The sequence below is a fragment of the Drosophila nasuta genome, chromosome 4 (genome assembly GCF_023558535.2).
Source record: "Drosophila nasuta strain 15112-1781.00 chromosome 4, ASM2355853v1, whole genome shotgun sequence".
NCBI lineage: Eukaryota > Metazoa > Arthropoda > Insecta > Diptera > Drosophilidae > Drosophila > Drosophila nasuta.
The window spans coordinates 1,081,066-1,102,021 of NC_083458.1; the positions used below are offsets into that span (position 1 = coordinate 1,081,066).

A 20,956-nucleotide genomic window follows, 5' to 3' on the forward strand; every position below is an offset into this window, starting at 1 on the left:
TACAGAATTTTTGATTTTTATAATAAAAAGATAATTGTTGAGCATAGTTTACTACCCTGCAGTTCTGAGCGCTAGTTGGTTGCTGGTGAAATAAGCACTTACCAGCAGACCACCACTACTTACAAAGTGGCGTCTAGCCATGCGTTTTTTAATTTCTGTTTTTGTATGAAATGTCCGCAAATAGGGTCAATCGCCACCGCCTCGATTTCCCACGAACTAGTGAAATAGTGCAACATATTAGGGCCTTTAAAGAAAGTACTTACATTAGACCCCATGGAACGGCCGGTAAAATAAGTGCTTACATCGGACCCCATTGAAGGGTCGGTGAAGTAAGTACTTATATTGGACCCCATAAATTAAAAAACATGTACAATTGTAATTACAGTTTTTATTTATTCTAACGGGTCTTGTTCTTTCATTACTTTTAGGCAGCTTGAGTTTTTAAAATATCTCTTTTTTTTTGAGCTGCAGGGCCTTTCTCCTCAGCTGGGCCAATACCGCCGACTGCAGTTATTGAATCTAGAAATAAAAAGGATTACGAAAGTTTTAATAGATTAAAGTGGATAATGATTATTAAATAATTATCTTTTAAAATACTCACCGATCATAACACCAAAGAAATTGTCTTCTTTTTTTAGAGCCGCAAACCCGTCATTATTTCCATAACTGTCATAATTTTCAATTCCACTTCTTTAGGCACATTGTAGTTTTCCACTGTAAAACTAAACATTATGCTAACTGCTTGTCGTACTTGTATTATCTGTTTATTTAATATTTTACACATTAAACTTATAATACATACATTTATTATTTTTTAAGTAACTCACCTAATAATTGAGCGATTGATCCGCTTTGCACTTCTCTACTCAAATGCTTGCAAAATTTCGTCAGCCAGCAAACACAGCTGCGTTTGAGCAAAAGAGTAGCATAAAATAAAACAAAAACGCGTAAACAAGCAGCGATGTAAAGCGTAATCGAAGTTTTGTCTTTAATCTTGTGTATGCTCTTTCCACAAAATAACAAAAACAAAAGCGATGCTTGCCGTTATTTTGTATTTATGCTTTAAAGCGCATACATTTATAAACCAGGTGGTTCGACGTTCGTTTACTATAGGGTCAATCTAATAAGTACCTATGTAGTGATCGACGAGGTAAGCACTTACCCATGGCCAATCGCAAACTCGAGTCGACTAGCTGGTTCGACGTTCGTTTACTATAGGGTCACTTTAGTAAGTACCCATGTAGTGATCGGCGAGGTAAGCACTTACCCATGGCCAATCGACACGTCCAGTTTATTTTTAGCCGCGGCTCCATACAAGCCGAACCACTCATAAGCACCGTTTGATTCACACTCGTAACGCACTGAATCCAATGTCGATTTTGCAGGGCCAGCATGTAAGCTGGTACCAATTGCAACTTGTGCATTCGTGTATCCAGCGACTGCGAGTGTATGTTGTCGTTACGATGAAGCAGCAACAGGCATCCCTGTAGGTGTCGCCAATACGGTTCCCGAAGTAGCCGGCAGGTCCATGGTTTGCTGGATTCTTGTTTTCCTGGTGGAATGCTGAGTTGACATTCTCAACAATTCTTTGTCCCAGACAATCACCAGTAAGCAACTCTCTTGCTGTAGTAGAATAGTGGTTCACCCGGCACTCACAGTCTACTTAAATTTCTAGCTCAAGTTGCCTTTCGCTTCCACACGCACATCAATGTAATTAACCAATTTGCGAGAATCAGAAAATGGTACAATGGGAACGTACTTATGTTCCGAGTGGGTTGGTCAAATTTTAAGCAATTTGCCCTATGAAGAAATACTGTAACAAAATATTATAATTTGTTATTAAAAACAAAACGGTTTTTTTTATAGTACTATTTTGAAAGAAATTAAGCTATTTTTGGGTATTTTTTTTACTTTCTGCTATAAATGATCATCAAGAGTCTCTTTCAACATTTTCTAAATAGAGTTTTAAATACTGTTCGCAAAAAAGAATTATTAATATTTAAATGTAAAAAAATTGTAATTTTCAAAAATCGATGCGCAATTATTTAATACTTCTGACAGTACACATTAAAAAAACAAAATACGTATGTGTTCTCGATCGGAAATCGAACTCGCATACACAATACTTAAAAACTATATGCAGAGCTATCCTAATGCAGGCACCATTTAACTGTAAACATCTAAAGCACGAGCAATTGCTGTCGTCTTCATCCTCGAGACTTTCGTCGCGGCAAAACAAACGCGCGCTAGCTGCACGCTTGTATGCAAGGCAAAACTTCACATGCATACACATACCTATAAAGGCGATCATGTAGATACATAGACGCATACATACAAACGAAAGCACAGCAAAGCGCTCGTGCTCATTCTATCTGTAACTGAACTGAGTGGGTGATGTACGCTGCGCGCTACGTTCGAATTTCGAAATAAGCCGAAGAGACTGTGGGCCCCAGATTGGTTAGTGGTAAGACTATGATATATGGATGCATTTTATTGGGTCGGAATTGGCTCGTTTTTGTAGAATATGTAACATATTATTTCTCAAAATCTTAGACCCATGCGTGTTTCGTTAATAAACAACAAATAACTCCCCAATATGTGTACATATGTGCATATGTTAAAAAAATAATATTCTTAAATTTTTTTTTAAATTTTATGAAGTAATCTAACTTAAGCAAATTATAAATAAATGTAAAAACAAAAACATGACTGACTCCTACACAGGTTTTATATAATGTGCTATTCTTCACTTAATTTTTTCTTATAAAATTTGTAATTTATACAGGCTACAAGTATTCACCCATTCACGATATACTAAATATAAAGAATAAATCCGACAAACACTTAGACGAGGCAAGATTTAATCTAGCAACACATATTATGTCAAATGGTGTGGAATTGATAATAGCCAGCCAGACAGACAAAATTAAGCAAATTGGTAATAAACTTAGCCATCTCAATCAAAGGTTAACCAACATCATATCGTTCTCAAGAAAACACTCAGAATTTAAGAAAAAGCCAGTGACCTTTGCGCCGAGCACTCTCATCAACCAAATGATATTGGCTTTGCCAAGCAGCAGCAAGCAGGTAAAAAGTACTTATTGTAAATAACAAACATTGAATTCAACTTGATGAAAACAGTTTGATATTTTATATAGGAAGATTTTACAATAACACATTCAAACCCAAAGCAAATTATAACAAAGAGCTGTCTAACAACATACACATTTTATACAACATACCTTCATAATGGTAACACCACAGTTAGAAGTACGGAAAAGGTTATATCTAATCGCCACACGGAGAAGCTTGATTACATGCCTTCTCTTTTGAACGTAAGTAAAGTGGGAATCCCTACCCAATTCATTTTATAGGCGTTCGTGTCCAAGTGTTCCTCACTGGGATTAATACTTATGTAGGAACAGTAAGTAAATTTTAAGGTTCTGAAATCAATAAGAGTTCACTATGGGTATTTCGATAAATTAATATACATATTATATATTTTATATTATCAATTTAGACACCCGAGCTTGTGGTTGGCATATTTCCAACCACGTATCATTACTACAACATAATCAGCAACACCAGCAATGATACCGATATTGTCTATACATCTAGTTATACAGTGATAAATACAGTTACTGGACCTGAGGATTACATATCATACTTGCAGTCATCGGAGGAAGCGACACCCTTACAGGTAGAAAGTAAAATAAAATCAATTTTTTTAATGTGTCTTTAATATTTCAAAAATATCTATTTTAATATTGATATGTAATTCCTAGTCAGTACGATAAAATAATCCTATCACGATTGCAATAATAATTTTGAAATATATCTGTTGAAGACTGCCTGTTACCCATAGGGAAGAAAGGTATTATAATTTTGTGCCGACAGGACACCCAAGATATAGCTATGTCCGTCTGTCCTTCTGTCTTTCCGTCCGTCTGTCGATATGAACACCTAGATCTCAGAGACTATAATAAATAAAGATATACTTTTCGACAGGACTTGTTATGTTTGCAGACAGCTCAAGTTTCTTTCAAATTTTTGCCACGTTCACTTCCGCCCCCGAAAAACGACACGAACCGAATAACAAGAGTAAGTTTATAGCTAGAGCCGAATGCATGCAATAATGTCTTCAGTCATTATCATTTCTGAAAGTTTGGTTGCGATCAGATTAAAAATGTCAAACAAATTAAAGAAAAACATTTATTTGAGGAAAACGCCTACTACAGTGGGGTCTTAGTTGCAACTCTATGATATATTTTGATTGTAGTACTGTATCAATATACCTAAAATATTGGTCGGTATATTTTTTGTATTTTTGCGGTATATTCTGTGGTATTTTAGAATAATACTTGAAATGGGTAAAGGGGAATCTTATTTTGCAGAATATTTACATTGTTTAGTCTCTTGACCAAGTTAATTATAATTGTCGGTGAGCAACTCAAAAACATTAACAAACTTTAAACTGGCGGGATCTTTTCGAATGCAAAGCATACACCTTTACTGCCTCTCCAGACGCTGTTTCCATGCAACTCATACATAGTACATACATACATATGTACATATGTATATGAGAGCGAGGGAGCGCATACGAGTGTTTCAAATGTAGTTACATTTTGAGAGCTTCGATTTCTGACTTCAAGACTTTAAAAAAGCCGGTCGGGTTTTAACTGCCACTCAAACATTTTCCTACTAGATAAATGAAATTATCAAAAACAAGTAAGAAAGCTACAGTCGAGTGTGCTCGACTGTGAGATACCCGCTATCCATTTTAAATAAAAGCAAAATATTGCTCTGTTTTTTCAAAATATACCGATAATACAAATATGCTAAAAATATACCAAGCTGTATATTTGTTATATAGTGCCGCATTTAAAATATATCATAGACGGCACAATATACCAGATTGTCGGCCAAAGCACCTGAGACCCCCAGTAAGTAGCCGTTTTTGCCTATACAAAAGTATTTCTTTAATAACTTCCACAATTTTTATCTGATCGCAATCAAATTTTCAGAAATTATTAATACGATACTATTGTATACATCAAAATTCGCAGCCGTAGCTTGAAAATTACGCTTGTTATTCGTATTTATTGATTTGCGGGGGCGGAAGTGGGCGTGGCAAAAATTTGAAACAAACTTGATCTGCGTGCAAACATAACAAATGCTATCGAAAATTATAGCTCTATCTCTTATAGTCTCTGAGATCTAGGTGTGCATACGAACAGACGGACATGGCTAGATCGTCACGGCTGTTGACACTGATCAAGAATATATATACTTTATAGGATCGGAGATGCCTCCTTCTACCTGTTACATTAATTTCCTGTCGGCACAAAGTTATAACATCCTTCTACTCTATGGGTAGCGGGTATAAAAATAGATTAAATCATATTCATCGGTTACATATCCCAAGCACTTTTCGTTGCAATAATTGTTTGAGCTTAAATTTCATATATATTCTTTCTCTTTCCGAGAAAATACATCAGACACTTTCTTTTTAATTTTTTCTTTAAATTCTCCATTTTAATGCCTATCTTCACTTGCCGACATGAGTGCGAAACTGCTGATTTGGCACATAGCTTTCGATATATATTCATGTTTTCACTGCTTTGCTTTAATTGACCGCAACTTTCTTGCTTGTTCTTAAAGGATTTTTACCAATCTACATTAGGAATTATTCTTTTACGGAGTGGACAATTCCGGGAGGCTTTAATTTTCACACAAACCTACCAAATATTTCAAATACATATATAAATAAGAAATAATATTTGTTGTGTGTATAATCTATTTACAGGACACAAACACATACTACAGTCGAGTAACTCTAAGAAACTCCATGCAGGATCATAAACTGATCTTGACCGATGAGAATATTTTAACCCAGGTGATAATCACTGAATCAATCCCACCTCGAGGAGAAACAAATATTGTTATTTATGCGACAAATACATTTTTAACAACCGTCACGGATTTGGTGCCAGGATCGGATACAGATCCGGCTTCAGGCGCCAATCCGATTCTTCAATCCCAATACAATAATGGGGTCAAGACAATAAATAACAAATTTAAACCATCCATAGAAACAGTAATAACAAATGTTTTGTCAACCACAAGTCACAACTCGTTTTTGGTTTCGGGGCTTGGATGTGTTAATAACAAAAAAAAGGAAAAAGTTGAAAAAATTATATGTTCATCACTAGAAAAACAGTCGTTTCAAAAAGATAGTTCGTTGATTGAATCTATGATATATCCAAATGACACTAAAAATAATACAACAAAGTTAATTGTTCGAACTAGACCCAATTTACACAATAAATTTGCGGAATACGTATATAACGCAACAGATTCAAATATTAAAGATGAGGAAACTACGAACAATTATAATTATACTCGAACAAGACCTTTACAAGATGTACAATCATCTTCAAGCATTGATGAATTAATTGGTTCATTGAACTTGCAACGAATACGGCCCGTTTTAAATGTAATGGCCGACTTACTGCATAAGAATATTATAAGCAGACACATAGATCAACCAATGTTGGCTCCAAGCTCAAGCTCCAGCAGTCAAAAGAAAAAGAATCAAGCAACTGCAACAAGGAATGTTCCCATGCAAAATGTAACAAGGAATATTGAAATGCAGCCAATTTACATCCCTGTCCAGATGGCAGATGAACTGCATTACAATCGAAACACTGAAGAAAATACAAATAAATCTGCTTCCCACTCTGATAGCTTAATGGAAGCAAGTCTACACACTAAAATACCAGAAGTAGTTTTCAGTAATAACTGGCTGAATACTCCTACCAAACACAACGATTTTGCGATTTTCGAGTATCGCAAGCATTACGATAATATGATTCATGAATATCGTAACCTTAGTCAATATATTCAATCACCAGCAACACCTGGCAATCAGCATCAACAATCTATATTAGACAACGGTATTGCCATTAGACCTGGCGAAATTATAAATGCAAATGCCGATGTTATTATTGGTAAGCCAAATGGCATTGATGCATCTTTTATTGGCTATCGTTCAAGCATTGACATGGCTGAGCGCAATATTGGTATGCAAACATCTTCAAAAATGAAAGCCTGGGCGCCGTCTACAATTCCGATTTCACCTCCACGCATTATAGAGAATAGAGCTGCACCACGCATTGTCGGTTACACCGCATATAACATAATTCATGTCAATAGTCGTCCCACACGAATTTCGAGTTCATATCCCAAGTACATCACACCATCGTCATATTTACTGCAATCATTTCCAGGAGGACTCGAACCATCTACAACATATCTTAGTCTCAATAAGCACAATAATATTTACGGCTCGGAGCATCAAATTAGCAATATTAACTCGCAACTGTATAACAATGAAATTGTAGAAATCATGCAAGTACCTCAAATATTCAGTACTAGATATCCGGCAACTATCAGATATCCATTATCATTTGGAAGCCAACCATTCCGGTCTAAGTACATGCCTAAATCGTCAAGGGTGATACATCCATCCATTGTACCTGCCTTTTCCGCTCATCAACTCATCAGTTTTCAGTCAAATGTTTTGAGCCATAATATTAACATGAACGTATCGCCTTTAACTTTTAATAAAGATCATTTGAACGATTACCCAGTAATTACTGATGTTAAAGGAGGCCAACGCTTTAGCGCTTTACCGCAAATGTCCTTGATTCAGATACCCCCTCACAAATCTCGCGTCGATGTGCAACTAACTCCACAACGTACTCAATTATATCAAGAAGCTCTTGAGTTTTACAAAACTATTCAGCCCACAACGTTCAAGCAACGTACTCAATATATATCTCAAGTTTTCAATAATATCATTGATAGAAATTTAATCAGTTTCAATGTGAACAAAATTAACAATACATTAAATTCATCAAGAGTAGAAAAAACCCAATCTGTTGCAAATAAGCAAAGCAAAAACGTTATCAATTGGATAGATTCAAATTCCATAGCGACCAATAAACAATTTGTATATGTAATACCAAAAAATCGAACGATTACAATAAACAAACATCCAAATATGTCAAAATGGAATAGTAGTAGTATTTCAGATTCTAATCAACTACTATCTGCAAAAAAAAATGAAAATATTTTAGGTTCGTCTATAGATCCATTGGAATTTTCAACTGCAAAAGATTTAGGATTTTCCATTTATCATCTAAAAAACAAAAACACACCATCTATGAAAAATATTTCAAACATTTTGTATTTGGCGACTGGCGATGGCTTTCATAACAACCAATCATTTACGTCCGATATAATTTCGTCTTTTGCTCCTGCTACTCGAACTGCAGCAATGCAAAGTATTTGGGGTTACCAATCGCATATTGCAAATTCTTCAATTCTGCCATCACCATTAACACTTCAACTTACTAGCTTAATAATGATTCCATCTAAAATAAAAAATCAACTCAATTCTAATCTGAATATTCGTCCAGAGAATACATTGTTTAGGAAAAATTCTTTACGATTTGAAAAGAAACATTATGGATCTACGACCAGCTTAGATATCTGGCCAAATAGTACACAGAATATACGAATGAGCGAACCTATAACAAAATCGAGCGTTGAACAATCATTATCTATTTACAAGAAACCCATTAAAGGACAAACAAAACACAAAACCTTTCTAACAATCACTGAATTTAAAAAAACTATTAAAGAAATTCCAATATTATTGACTTGGAGTACAACAACGGGTACAACCACCGATATGATTTCCAATAAAATCACACCGACGTCTTCCTATAATGTGTTGGCCATTGAAAATAGAAATACAAGTAGATCAATAAGGCAATCAAAAACCAAGGCATCTGTGTCCATTGAACCATTTTTATCGTCCACGAAATCGAGGATTAACATTAATGATTATATAGATATTAATTCTAACTCAATTTCTATAAATCACAGTGGTAATATTAGTAATCACTCAGATATCTTTTTGGAATCGTCAGAGGTAATGTTGTTTACAGGAATAAAAAAGAACTATGTCGCAGATCGACTTAACACATACTATTCAGAAAAGAAAGTCTATCGAAATAAGTCATCAGCTAGTGTAAGAGAATCTACGACGACTACCATAAAACAATTGTCCATATTTCGAACTGCTGAACTAAACTTTCCATTGAACACAGATAATACTCATGATAATGGAATTGTAAAGCCATCGACATTACCACTGGAATCCTCCTTTATTCCCAATTCAATCACTCGCAATAAGGAATACATTTATTCAAAGAACACATCGCATTCCAGTTCTATGAATTATGATAAAACTTCAATGGAATCGCCAGCTAAAAATACCCATGAAAATGTTTTAAAAAACGTATTGGCCAAGACATCTTTGATGAATATGGAAAATATCGGATCTTCCAATCGTCCGAACACCTTAGTTACTACAGACTATCCAAATAAAGTCAATGACGTCGATATTAATGAAGATTCAAATACATTCTTCGAGGAAGAGACTGAATCACACATTCATTTAAATAATATATTGTTAGGCGGTGTCCTTATAGCCATGCCGTCTAAATTTTCAAAGGAGTCAAATTTAAAAACCTTAAATAAATGCAATCCATCTTGCAAGTCATCTAAGAACGAAATATGTTCAGCAATATCGGGCCATGGAAATCGCTGCGAATGTCGACTTGGGTTTGTCCGAATTTTTCCAGATCGACCATGCAAGCGTAAGTTTTAGCCTTTACAATGTTTTATTGTACATTTTTTTTTTCAACTATGTTTATATCCTAATCCATTAGAAATAACCGTAAAAGAAAAAAACCTGATTTATTTGGTAAATCAAGGTATTTTCAGTAAATTCGCTAGCTATCGAAATTAAACTAAATGCCAGGGTGCTACGGACATCAATCAAATTTCCACCGAAATCCGAAAGTAAACGAACTCAGAAAAATATCTTAAGCAATTGAAATAAATCAACAGAAAATTAGGAATTTAATAAATTATACGAGACTGAGAGAATTCAAAAATTATAAATATATATAAATTTTATTTATTATTCATCAGTTAACTCTATTTTTCCTCTTTTACATCATAATAAGGAACTTGCTTTGCAACCGTGATATTTGTATACAAAGTGGTGATATTGATCGTCTTGGCGATATTCTTTAAATATTTTCTTATATGGGTAATTCTCTGATGGCTGTCGCGTGCGACCATCTTTTCAGTGAACAAAAAAAAAACCTTAAGTCATAACAATTTTAAAAATAAGAAAAGGGTACTCTTATAGTTCTAGATTAGTACTTTAATTAGAGCTAAGAATGGTTTTGGAATTTTCTTTCTGTTTTGTTTTCTTTTCTGATAATTGCAAAAATTAATAAATTCGTACGCAAAACCAAAAAATGAACGAATTTACATATATACAGTAGAATTAGGTTATAGCGACTTTCAAGCGACCGACGATTTTACGTCGTTTTACCCGGAAGACGCACTAACCCAAAGGAGAAAATCAAATTTTTGTTTTCTTTTTTATGGTTATCATGTTCGTAATAGGTTTTAAAGATAAAACAAATTAATTTTTTTATCAAAAAAAAAAATTTAATAAATTTAATTCAATGACATAATATTAATCATAATAAGTCGTATGCATGCATATTCATAAGCATAAGCTAAGGCGACAGTTAAGACTAACAGAGAGTGGTGAGAATGTAAGAACCTTCGTGTCGCTCTTACGAACACAAGCAAGAGTGCCAATCACTGTTAAATAACATACATACATTTCTAACAGCGTCGTTTGATGCATACAATTTTTGGGATTATTTCGCAGAATTTTTTGTGCTGTGCTGATTTAATTAAAATTTCTGAATATGCTAAAGAACAGTAAAGCTCAGTCGAGCATGACCATAATACAGAATTTATATGAAAAGAAAAAGAGAAAACTGCGTATGTACATATGTGTGAAACATATGTATGTGTTTGGGCTACCTGATAATTGTATCTAAATCGTTTAAGACAATTTCGCTATTCATTTCTTCCTTCGGCACCTGTTCTATATGTAGGCTACTGCCAGTAGGACATTATCGAATTTTTCAAATATCTTTTATATTAATTATGCACAAATTTCATCAAATATGCACAGAATAAAATCTTCACTTCACTTTAGAATATAATAAACATTTTGTTCTCGCAGTCGCAGTCGGACGTGTATCTTTTCTTCATTCTAAAACTTTGTGATTTCAGTCAATTTAACATTTGTTAACAATTAATTTACTTTCTTACCTGTGTTGTTTAGCTACGGATTGTTAAATCATATAATAATTATATTATTTGCATTTTTATTTAAATATAACAACCAACTGCTGGTCTAACTTTGCTTTGCTTTTCGTTGCCGCTGCACTTTGTTTTTATATATTATTAATTTTCGCGCCATTTGTTTTAAACTACAATTCTCGTGCTCTCAACGCAACATTAGTTAACTCTCCCTCTCTTAGTTTTGTTGTTTGTCTATCTTGCGTCTCGCTCGACCCGCGCTTATTCTCTTATGGTTGTGTTTTGTGCTCTTTAAAGGTACAGATCATATTAGTTTGCAATCAATCAATCATATACTTTATTTATAAGTCTTTATTTTTTTTAATTTGTTTTCTTTGACTAAATTTGTTTTTTTTTTATGTTATAACAAAAAATTTCGGGTGCTGGTTGATGCCAAAATGGGTTTTGTTTGTTAGTGGTTGTGCGACAACGTAGCGCATGAAAAATGTGCTGGCTTTAACGGCCGTATTGTATACTTCATTTCAGCTAAGTGTGGATTAAGATGGTCTTGTGAACTCTGCAGGGACTCCAAACGCGATATATGTAGATGGGTTTATATGATAGGCGCGAAAAAGATGTATTGGCGGGCTTTAAAAAAACTCTCCGAAACTTCTACACTTTAGATTCTGGGTTTAAGAGTATGAAGCTCTTGACCGAGTCTCCAAAGCGGAAAAAGGCCAATACGAGTCTGTCGATTGCCCTGATTGAGCTCTCTGTCCCTGTTGATGTTCCAATTTTATCTGTACCATCTGCTGGCGAACTTATGTAATTTAGTTTTCCGTACCCTCAACCCTCGGTAACTCTGGAAGTTCCACGTCATTAAACATGAAATATCCTGCTCCTTCTTTGATTTTGGTGTCGGCTGAGCTGGAGACGGTTGTAGAAATTAAATCATCACCATCTTCTGTGGAGATCATTAGTCCTGTAACGATTGAAGCGTCGCCTCCAGCTCCTACTTTAGTTGTTCATAACAAGTTTGTTGCGGTGCCACCGCTTAAACAGACATCTGCTTATGTTTGGGGTTATGTTAAGTCCAAATCTCGAACCAGTACTAGGGTGGACAAATTAAATTTCTCGTACGGCCGGGAAATTTTATCTTTTAAAATACATAAGTGTTCCTGTTGAATAATTTAGCCAAAATTAGCTTTAAATAGTTTTGGCCGGAACACCTACATATTAGTCAAATAATTTGTTGGTAAAAAGAAAAATATGCCTCCGGGTTCTCTTCTCATCATCCTTTTTACTTTTACTATTAGAATGTAAGAGTCATGTGCAGTAAACTTACTAACCTGTATTTAAATAGTCTATATTTTCGTTTCAATGTCATTGGCTTTACTGGTTAAGGAATGTCATTCGTAATACTGACATTTTTCCTAGTAGAATTTTTCCTATACAGACGTGATCGGAAGCTACGTCGTGGTGGTGGGTCAAAATTGATTGATCATACTTCTGATAATGAGATATTGGCTGTAAAATTATCCTTTGCTGGTATCTCATGGCATTCCGACAAGAATTTTAATGGACTGTCCCTCCTACACATCTCATGTTTTTATTGATAGTTTTTTCTGAGTATCATTGTCTCATTTTAATGATATTCCAAATTGTTTAAACAGGTCTCTAGACCTTATTATTGTATTCCAATATCCCACCTGAAGATTCTTACCATCCCACTTTAGAGATTTTGTTGGAGCTTCCATATAACGCGTCAGAGTCTAGTGTACATTGTACTGTGGTAGAAATAACTGATTTAGCAACGATTAATTCAAATTTCAACCTAATTATTGGCGCCAAAAATGTCTTGTAATCGAAGACTAATATATCCGATAGGCCAAAAAATCTTTTTATTTCGCTTTCCTCTCAATATTCGCACAGCTGTAAAGCTTCAAACACAACATATGGACAATTCCATGACGGAATTTGTCCCGTCCGAGACTCTTTACCGTGAAAATAAATAAATAAGTACTATATTTTGAGCTAAGATTGATTTTAGGAATTTGTTCTTTTTTCCGATAAAATATATAAATTCCTTAATTTTTTTGATTTGCGTACGAATTTGTTAATTTTTGCAATTGGCTCTCCAGCCAATTTTGACCACATGCTAAAATTTGCAAATAATTTAATTTTACATTGCAGTTCAACTTTTTGCTATTAAATAAATCTAGGTCCATATCTACTACAATAACTTATTGGAGTTCACTTTATGTAACTAAAGGATTCGAGAATAAAATGTAACGGACAACATTTACACCGATTCTGTAAATCATCACCTCTTACTCCGTCAATTTAACCTTTTAGGGTTTTCTCAAGCTTTGCCTGATATTTAATGATAGTCTTGCAAGCGAGCTGTTGGTCACATTGACCTTAATCGTCTAGAATCTTAATGCAGGGTAAATATGTTAAATCTCAATTGAAATAAATGTAAACTTATGACCGTCTTTAGGGGTTCTCCCCAGATAAATAACTATGTTCTATATGTTACTTACCATTTTGAATTTAAAATGTGGTTAACTTGTTGGGTTTAAGACTTAGTTAAAGCCGTTTAAACTTAGTTTGTTCAATTTTAAAAGCATCTGGAAATTGGTCAATGTTATAAAGTTAAACAAGTAAGAAAGCTACTATCGAGTTCACTAGACTTTTTATAATGAAAGTAAGACAATAAAATATACCGAATCAAAATGCCACAAAAATACTAAACATATACCAAAACCTATATTTGGTATAGTGATACAGTACTACATGCAAAATATACCAGAGTGCCAAGCAAATCATCTAACACCCGTCGTAAACGTTTTTGCCTATACAAAAGTATTTCTTATATAACTTGTACAATTTTTATCCGATCGCAACCATACTTTCAGCAGTCATTAAACTATATTTATTATTGTGTACACTGCTCAAGACCTAGCTTTAAATTTTTGTCGGTTTGCGGGGGCGGAAATTTAAAGCAAACTTGGTCTACGTAAGAACATGACAAGTGCTGTCGAAAATGATATGATTATTTCTTATAGTCGCAGATATCTACGCACAAACGAATATACGGACATGACTATATTAAAAACAAGTAAGAAAGCTACAGTCGAGTGTGCTCGAGATACCCGCTACCCATTTTGAATAAAAGCAAAATATTGCGGTAATAATCTCAAAATATTAAAAAAAATATGCATGTATTCTCGATCGGGATTTGAACTCGAGCACCACGAACCGGGTGGTTAAAAAAAAAAGTTTGTACCCCGTGATCGGTCTCGAACCCGAGCACCACAACATGCTCGGCTTGCACTCTACCACCAGAGCTATCGCATTGCTTATGAACCCTATATGCATATAGATACTAATAAGGCGAGCATGTATATACGTATACGAATAAATACAATACATACATAGCAGGCGTTTTGGCCCATACAAAAATATTTCTTTAATAACTTAAACAATTTTTATCTGATCGTAACCAAATTTTCAGGAAACACCATAGCAATGGTGCCTGTTTTTGCCCGATTTACGGCAAAACTCAATGTTGCAATTGTATTTACGTCTTGTTTTTCAACGTTGCTTGATTTTTGGAGCAACAACTGCCAACAAACTGCTGTGAAGCAATTTGTTTTGCAAAATATCGATGAAAATTAATTAAGTGATGTTCAGGAAATCTTAATAAAAGATAAGCTTATTCAGTTTTTCGGATTGAATGACACTAATTTACGAAAATGCAACAGAAAAGCCTGCGCAATGGCTTGCATCCTCGTTCATAATTGAGTTTCTTAAGATGATGTTCCACGCGAAAAGCCTGGTCGTAAACGATTGACGTATACTGAGGCACGACCAAGGTTAAAGTGAAAATTAGCATTTGAACTAGTTTATGAAACAGAAAATTCAATGCTATTGTTGCATGCCGTTTTGAAAAGTGTTTATATAATTTTAATTGCTACATAATGTGAGTTTGAGGTATGCCCATCAAAAGTTAATGCAGGTACTTGATGTACTTATACATTAATACTTATAAGTGGTATCCATTGTCTCAAATTTTGCATAAAGTACTGGTACATTGGCACCAAATTATGGAAACCTCCGTACTTCTTCTAGGGGCTCTCCGTGAAAATGCGTCAGAAGAGCACAAAAAATTGTACAAACTCGATAAGTTTTCTCATGCAAGGAAAACCAGCCGCCTGAATACTATATCAGATGTGTTTAATAGAGCATTGGATTCCTCTGACCCACTGCTTTCAACTATAAATCTAAAGGAACGCCAAAAATTAAACTATAAAAAAAAAGCCTACCAAGAGATGTTATAGCTCTTTTGGAATCTCCTAATATTGAGCCTCCAATAACATGGGCATGTGTATTCAATAATGATAATCAGGTAGGAGAAGGCGGAGATAATGAGCTCGAAATTTTCGGGCAAAGTTCCCTGGAGTTGCAGGAAGAGCTTTGTGAAGAATAAATTATTAACTGGGCACCAAGGTATGGAGTCACAAAACTTAATATTGGGCTCTAATTAATTTTTGGTTTGATTTTGCATGGATCCAAATCAAATTTTAAATGCGAATTTGCTAAAAATATATTAATTTAATAAATTTAGTTTAATTTTATTAAATATATTACATTAAAATATTTTAAAACAAATTTTTAGAAAAAAATCGAAAATTCTAACCTCATGGTAAGGTGGGCGGGAAGGAAGGCGTGGTCCAATAGAAAAAAGAAAAAATCCGAAATTCGATCTTTATTTTTTAGGTATATGTACAAAGTTTCATGTTTCTATCTTCAAAAATGGTAAAAATGCCGCAATTCTGGACTTTTTGCCCATAGTGCATTGTTATTACTGTATATACCAAAATTCGCACGTCTAGCTTTAATATTATTATTATTATTATTAGGTGGCACTACAACCCATTTCGTTTCGGTTTTGGCCGACCTCAGCGTCTCCCTCCAGGCGCCTCTGCTCTTCGCGCGCCTCCTCCAATTGGAAATACCGTAGATTGAAGTCCTGTTCTACTTGGTCCTTCCATCGGATATTTGGTCGTCCCCTTCGTCGTCGCCCGTAGTCGACTCTCGCTTCGAATACTTTCTGAGCTGGAAATTCTTTATCTATACGCGGCCGAGCCAGCGCAGACGTTGTATCGTGATGCGCCGGACCACGTCCACGTCGTCGTACAACTCGTACAGCTCGTGGTTCATCCGAATGCGAAAGTCGTCCCCAATCCGAACGGGACCGAAGATCTTGCGAAGAATTTTTCTCTCGAACACTCCAAGCGCTGCTGCATCTGTCATTGACACTACCCATGCTTCTGCGCCATATAAGAGCACGGGTAGGATGAGTGTCTTGTAGAGTGCTAATTTTGTTCGGCGAGAGAGGTCTCTATTGCACATTTGCCTACTCAAACCAAAGTAGCACCTATTGGCAAGTGTGATTCTTCGCTTGATCTCCAGGCTGACGTCATTTTTTGTGTTAATGGCAGTGCCAAGGTACGTGAACTCCTTTGGCCACTTCGAACGTATAGCTGTCTGCTACCACATGGGAGTCTAGGCGCCGCGCCTCCCTGCTTGTCGACAGCATATACTTCGTCTTGCCCTCGTTTACCGCCAAACCCAATCTCTTTTTCGATAGCGGAAAATGCATCAGTGACATCACGCTTGCTGCGGCCAGTGATGTCAATATCATCAGCGTAAGCAAGGAGCTGGACACTTTTATAAAAAATAATGCCAGCTCGATGTACACCGACTTTCTGCAAGACCCCTTCCATCACGAAGTTGAAGAGGTTGCACGACAGGGGGTCGCCTTGTCTGAAACCTCAAACAGTATTGAAAGGTTCGGAGAGGTTCGTTCCTACCTTGACAGAGCTGATGGCGGTGCTCAAGGTCATCCTGCAAAGACGTATCAGCTTTGCAGGAATACCGAACTCAGACATGGTGGCATATAGGCGTTCCCTTGTCGGGCTATCGAATGCAGCTTTGTAATCGAAAAAGAGATGATGTGTCAATTCCATTTTTCGTGGGTTTTCTCCAGGATTTGGCACAATATGAAGATCTGGTCTATGGTGGATTTACCAGATCTGAAGCCGCACTGATAAGGTCCGATCAGTGTGCTGGTATACGGCTTCAGTCGTTCACATATTACGCTCGATATGACCTTATATGAGATGGCAATCAGGCTGTTTCCCCGGTAGTTGGCGCTAGCTTTAATATTACTCTTGTTATTATTGATTTGCGGGGGCGGGAGTGGGCGTGGCAAAAATTTGAAATAGGGACAGACACACAGACGGACATGACTAGATCGTCTCGGCTGTTGACGCTGATCAAGAATATATATACTTTATAGGGTCGGAGATGCCTCCTTCTACCTGTTACATACATTTCCTACCGGCACAAAGTTATAATATAATACCCTTCTACCCTATGGGTAGGGTATAATTATGTTTATCAAAATACAACTGTTGTAGTAAAGCTGACTACTTAACCAATTTTGAGCTATGATCGCTTTCGAGTTTTTAAGAAGCATAAGAGTCAAGGATAAGTATTTGAAAACTTCACCTCTAAAAACTTACTGTAATTTGTAGGGCTATTTTGGATAAGGATGATTTTTGATTGGAAATTTCATGTTTCAGTAAAAAAGCATTATTCTATTACAGCCACATACACTCATGAATTGCATATACCGACAAACAGAATTGGAAGTTATATACTTAATTTCAACCAGGAATTTTTAAACGCATCATCAAATCAATTTCGATATTTAAGCTCGATAATACTCGATGCTATTGATCGCATGATAATGCAGTCTGATTTGCGAGATGAATATTATGGCGTCCGTTTGAAAAAATTCTCTGCCTCAACTAATGATGGTATTATAGCACAACTTTTATTGCAGGTATGTATTATAAAAAAAATGTTAATGATACATTTTGATAAAGTATTCGTTTTTATGATTTCAGTTGTCTGAAAAAAGAGACGAAAAACATATTGAAGCAGTTTTAAAAAAAAACTTGCGTCTGAGTAACTATAGTATAGGTGGAACGGATTTGCATATGCCCAAGGACAGTATAAATTCCCTCACTATACAAGGTACGTTTTAAAATTCAAACAAATAAATTGTTGGTTGTGAAAACCTTTAAGGAACTATTGAGATGATAATTTGCACCATCATTTTTGTTTCCGGAGACGATTACAGAGTTGCTCAGAATAAACTCAAATGATATCTCTCGTAGTCGGAACAAACAATCGCGTTGTTATTTGGATTATTTTAAGTCGTAACGGTAACATATCTACTCCCGGATTTCTATACTCTCGATGCATAGTATAAAATGATATTATAACCTTGCGCCTCCAGTAACTATATGTAACAGGAAGCAGAAGGCATCTCCAACCTTAAAAAGTATTTACATACGCACATCCTTGATATGCGCCAACAACGGAGACGATATGCCATGTCTGTCTGTCTGTACGCCTATCCGTACGAACACTTACATCTCACATATTATTTTGTGCCACGTTCAATTCCCACGCAAACATCGAATAGCAAAAGTCCTCGGGTCTTAGTTTGTTTGTCTGACAATCTGGTATATTTCGAGTGTAGTAAAATCTTGTAATAGCAAATATATCAACCGGTATATTTTAGTATTTTTCTGGATATTTTTAGAAGGATGCATCTCCGACCCTATAAAGTATATATATTCTTGATCAGCGTCAACAACCGAAACGAACTAGCCATGTCCGTCTGTCTGTCCGTATGAACACCTAGATCTCAGAGACTATAAGAGATAGAGTTATATTTTTTTTCGACAGCATTTGTTGTTTGAACGCAGATGAAGTTTGTTTCACATTGTTGCCACGCCCATTTCCGCCCCTACAAATTGACAAAACTCGAATAACAAGCATAACTTTAAAGATAGAGGTGAATTTTGGTATATTTATTTATTTGGACGTTGACGTACTAACGGCAGTACCATCAAGTGGCCCAGCGATACCAAGCACGGGCTTGTTGACGCGCGGACAAAACAAAATAAAATTGTGAATAGCATGTATTAAACGAAAACCCCGAATAAATATTAAAAGACGCTGGACAGCTAATTAAATTTGATTAAAAATATGTTAGAATATATGTATAATAAGATAAATAACAATTAAATACTCGATAAATAAGCTAATAATAAGGTTTTAAGCAAAGGAATAGATCTACTAGAGCAAACTACGTTATTGAGATTATTATAGTTCACACACAGAATACGGAAGGGATTATGGCAACAAAGTTAGTAGATCTACGTGAAATGAGAAGAGGAAGAAAATTTTGAGTGATCCTGACAGGAACTGCAAAACTAATTTGACTTAACAGCTCCAAAGAGTCTATTTCACCATTAATTAGTGTCTGTATAAAAACAGCACCTTGCATAGTTCTACGGTCAGAAAGAGAAGGAAGGTTTAGTATTAAAAGTCTACTGCGATACGGTGGTAATCTAATATTAGGATTCCAATTTAAACTACGAAGAGTAAATAATAAGAATTGTTTCTGCACCGATTCAATCCTATCTTGATAAACCCTATACTGGGGATTCCAGACAAGAGATCCGTACTCAAGGATAGGACGAACCAGTGAGACGTACAAAGTCTTAGTGATGTAGGGATCATTGAACTCCTTCCACCAGCGTTTTATAAATCCCAGAACACCCATGGCCCTATTTACAGCAGCATAATATGTTTATCGAATTTTAGTTTTGCATCAAGCAGAACCCATTAGTCATTCACACCTTCATTTCGCTCAAGAGGAGTATCATATAACATATAGTTATTTAACTGGGAAGAACCCCTACAAAAGGTCATAAACTTACACTTATTGCAGTTGAGATGTAACATATTTACTCTGCACCAAGATTCTAGACGATTAAGGTCACATTGTAACAGTGAGCTCGCAAGACTATCATTAAATGTCAGGCAAAGCTTAACGTCATCGGCGTACATAAGTACACGGGAATGCTCAATAACAGAAGGAAGATCATTTATGAACAAAGTGAACAATAGAGGACCCAAATGACTGCCCTGGGGCACACCAAAAGTGACTTGGACACATTTAGATACAAAACCATTAACCATAATAAACATTCTGAATTCTGTTGGAAAGGTATGAGGATATGCACTCAATTAGGCTATGAGGAAACCCTAAGACATTAAGATTATACTGTAAGAGGTGATGATTAACAAAGTCAAAAGCTTTACTAAGATCGGTGTAAATGACATTTTATTCTCGAATCCTTCAATTACAATAAGTTAGTAGAAGTGGATCTAGACTTCACAAACCCATGTTGGTAAGGTGAAATTATAGATTTACACAGATGTTGCAGTTGAGAAGTTATAATTTTTTCAAATGCTTTCGGAATCGCAGACAATTTAGATATACCGCGATAATTTTGAACTTTAGATTTACTCCCTTTTTTTAGGATAGGTATAATGTATGATTGTTTCCAGATTTTAGGAAAAGAACATGAGTTAACGGATAATTCAAACAATTTAAAAAGCGGTTTACAGCTACTACCAGCACAATACCTCAGCACACAACTAGGTACTCCATCCGGACCAGCCGAAAAACAGGTTTTATAGCCAATAGTTCCGTTAAAATAGAGCTTTCAGTAATTAAAGGACTAAGAATACAATTAGATGTATTTAAATG

The 20,956-nt window shown here is 35.5% G+C and overlaps 1 protein-coding gene across 1 annotated transcript in view; it reads left to right on the plus strand.

The window, feature by feature from the left end:
* The first annotated feature begins 2,070 nt into the window (after positions 1 to 2,070).
* The window catches only part of LOC132794847 (forkhead box protein N4), a 39,296-nt gene continuing 20,410 nt past the window's right edge, over positions 2,071 to 20,956 (plus strand). The window contains exons 1-7 of the mRNA XM_060805082.1: positions 2,071 to 2,464; positions 2,786 to 3,087; positions 3,159 to 3,335; positions 3,521 to 3,700; positions 5,807 to 9,731; positions 17,928 to 18,166; positions 18,231 to 18,360. Coding sequence (XP_060661065.1) covers positions 2,881 to 3,087; positions 3,159 to 3,335; positions 3,521 to 3,700; positions 5,807 to 9,731; positions 17,928 to 18,166; positions 18,231 to 18,360 — 4,858 coding nt within the window. The 5' untranslated portion in view covers positions 2,071 to 2,464; positions 2,786 to 2,880. The remainder of the gene's footprint in view (positions 2,465 to 2,785; positions 3,088 to 3,158; positions 3,336 to 3,520; positions 3,701 to 5,806; positions 9,732 to 17,927; positions 18,167 to 18,230; positions 18,361 to 20,956) is intronic.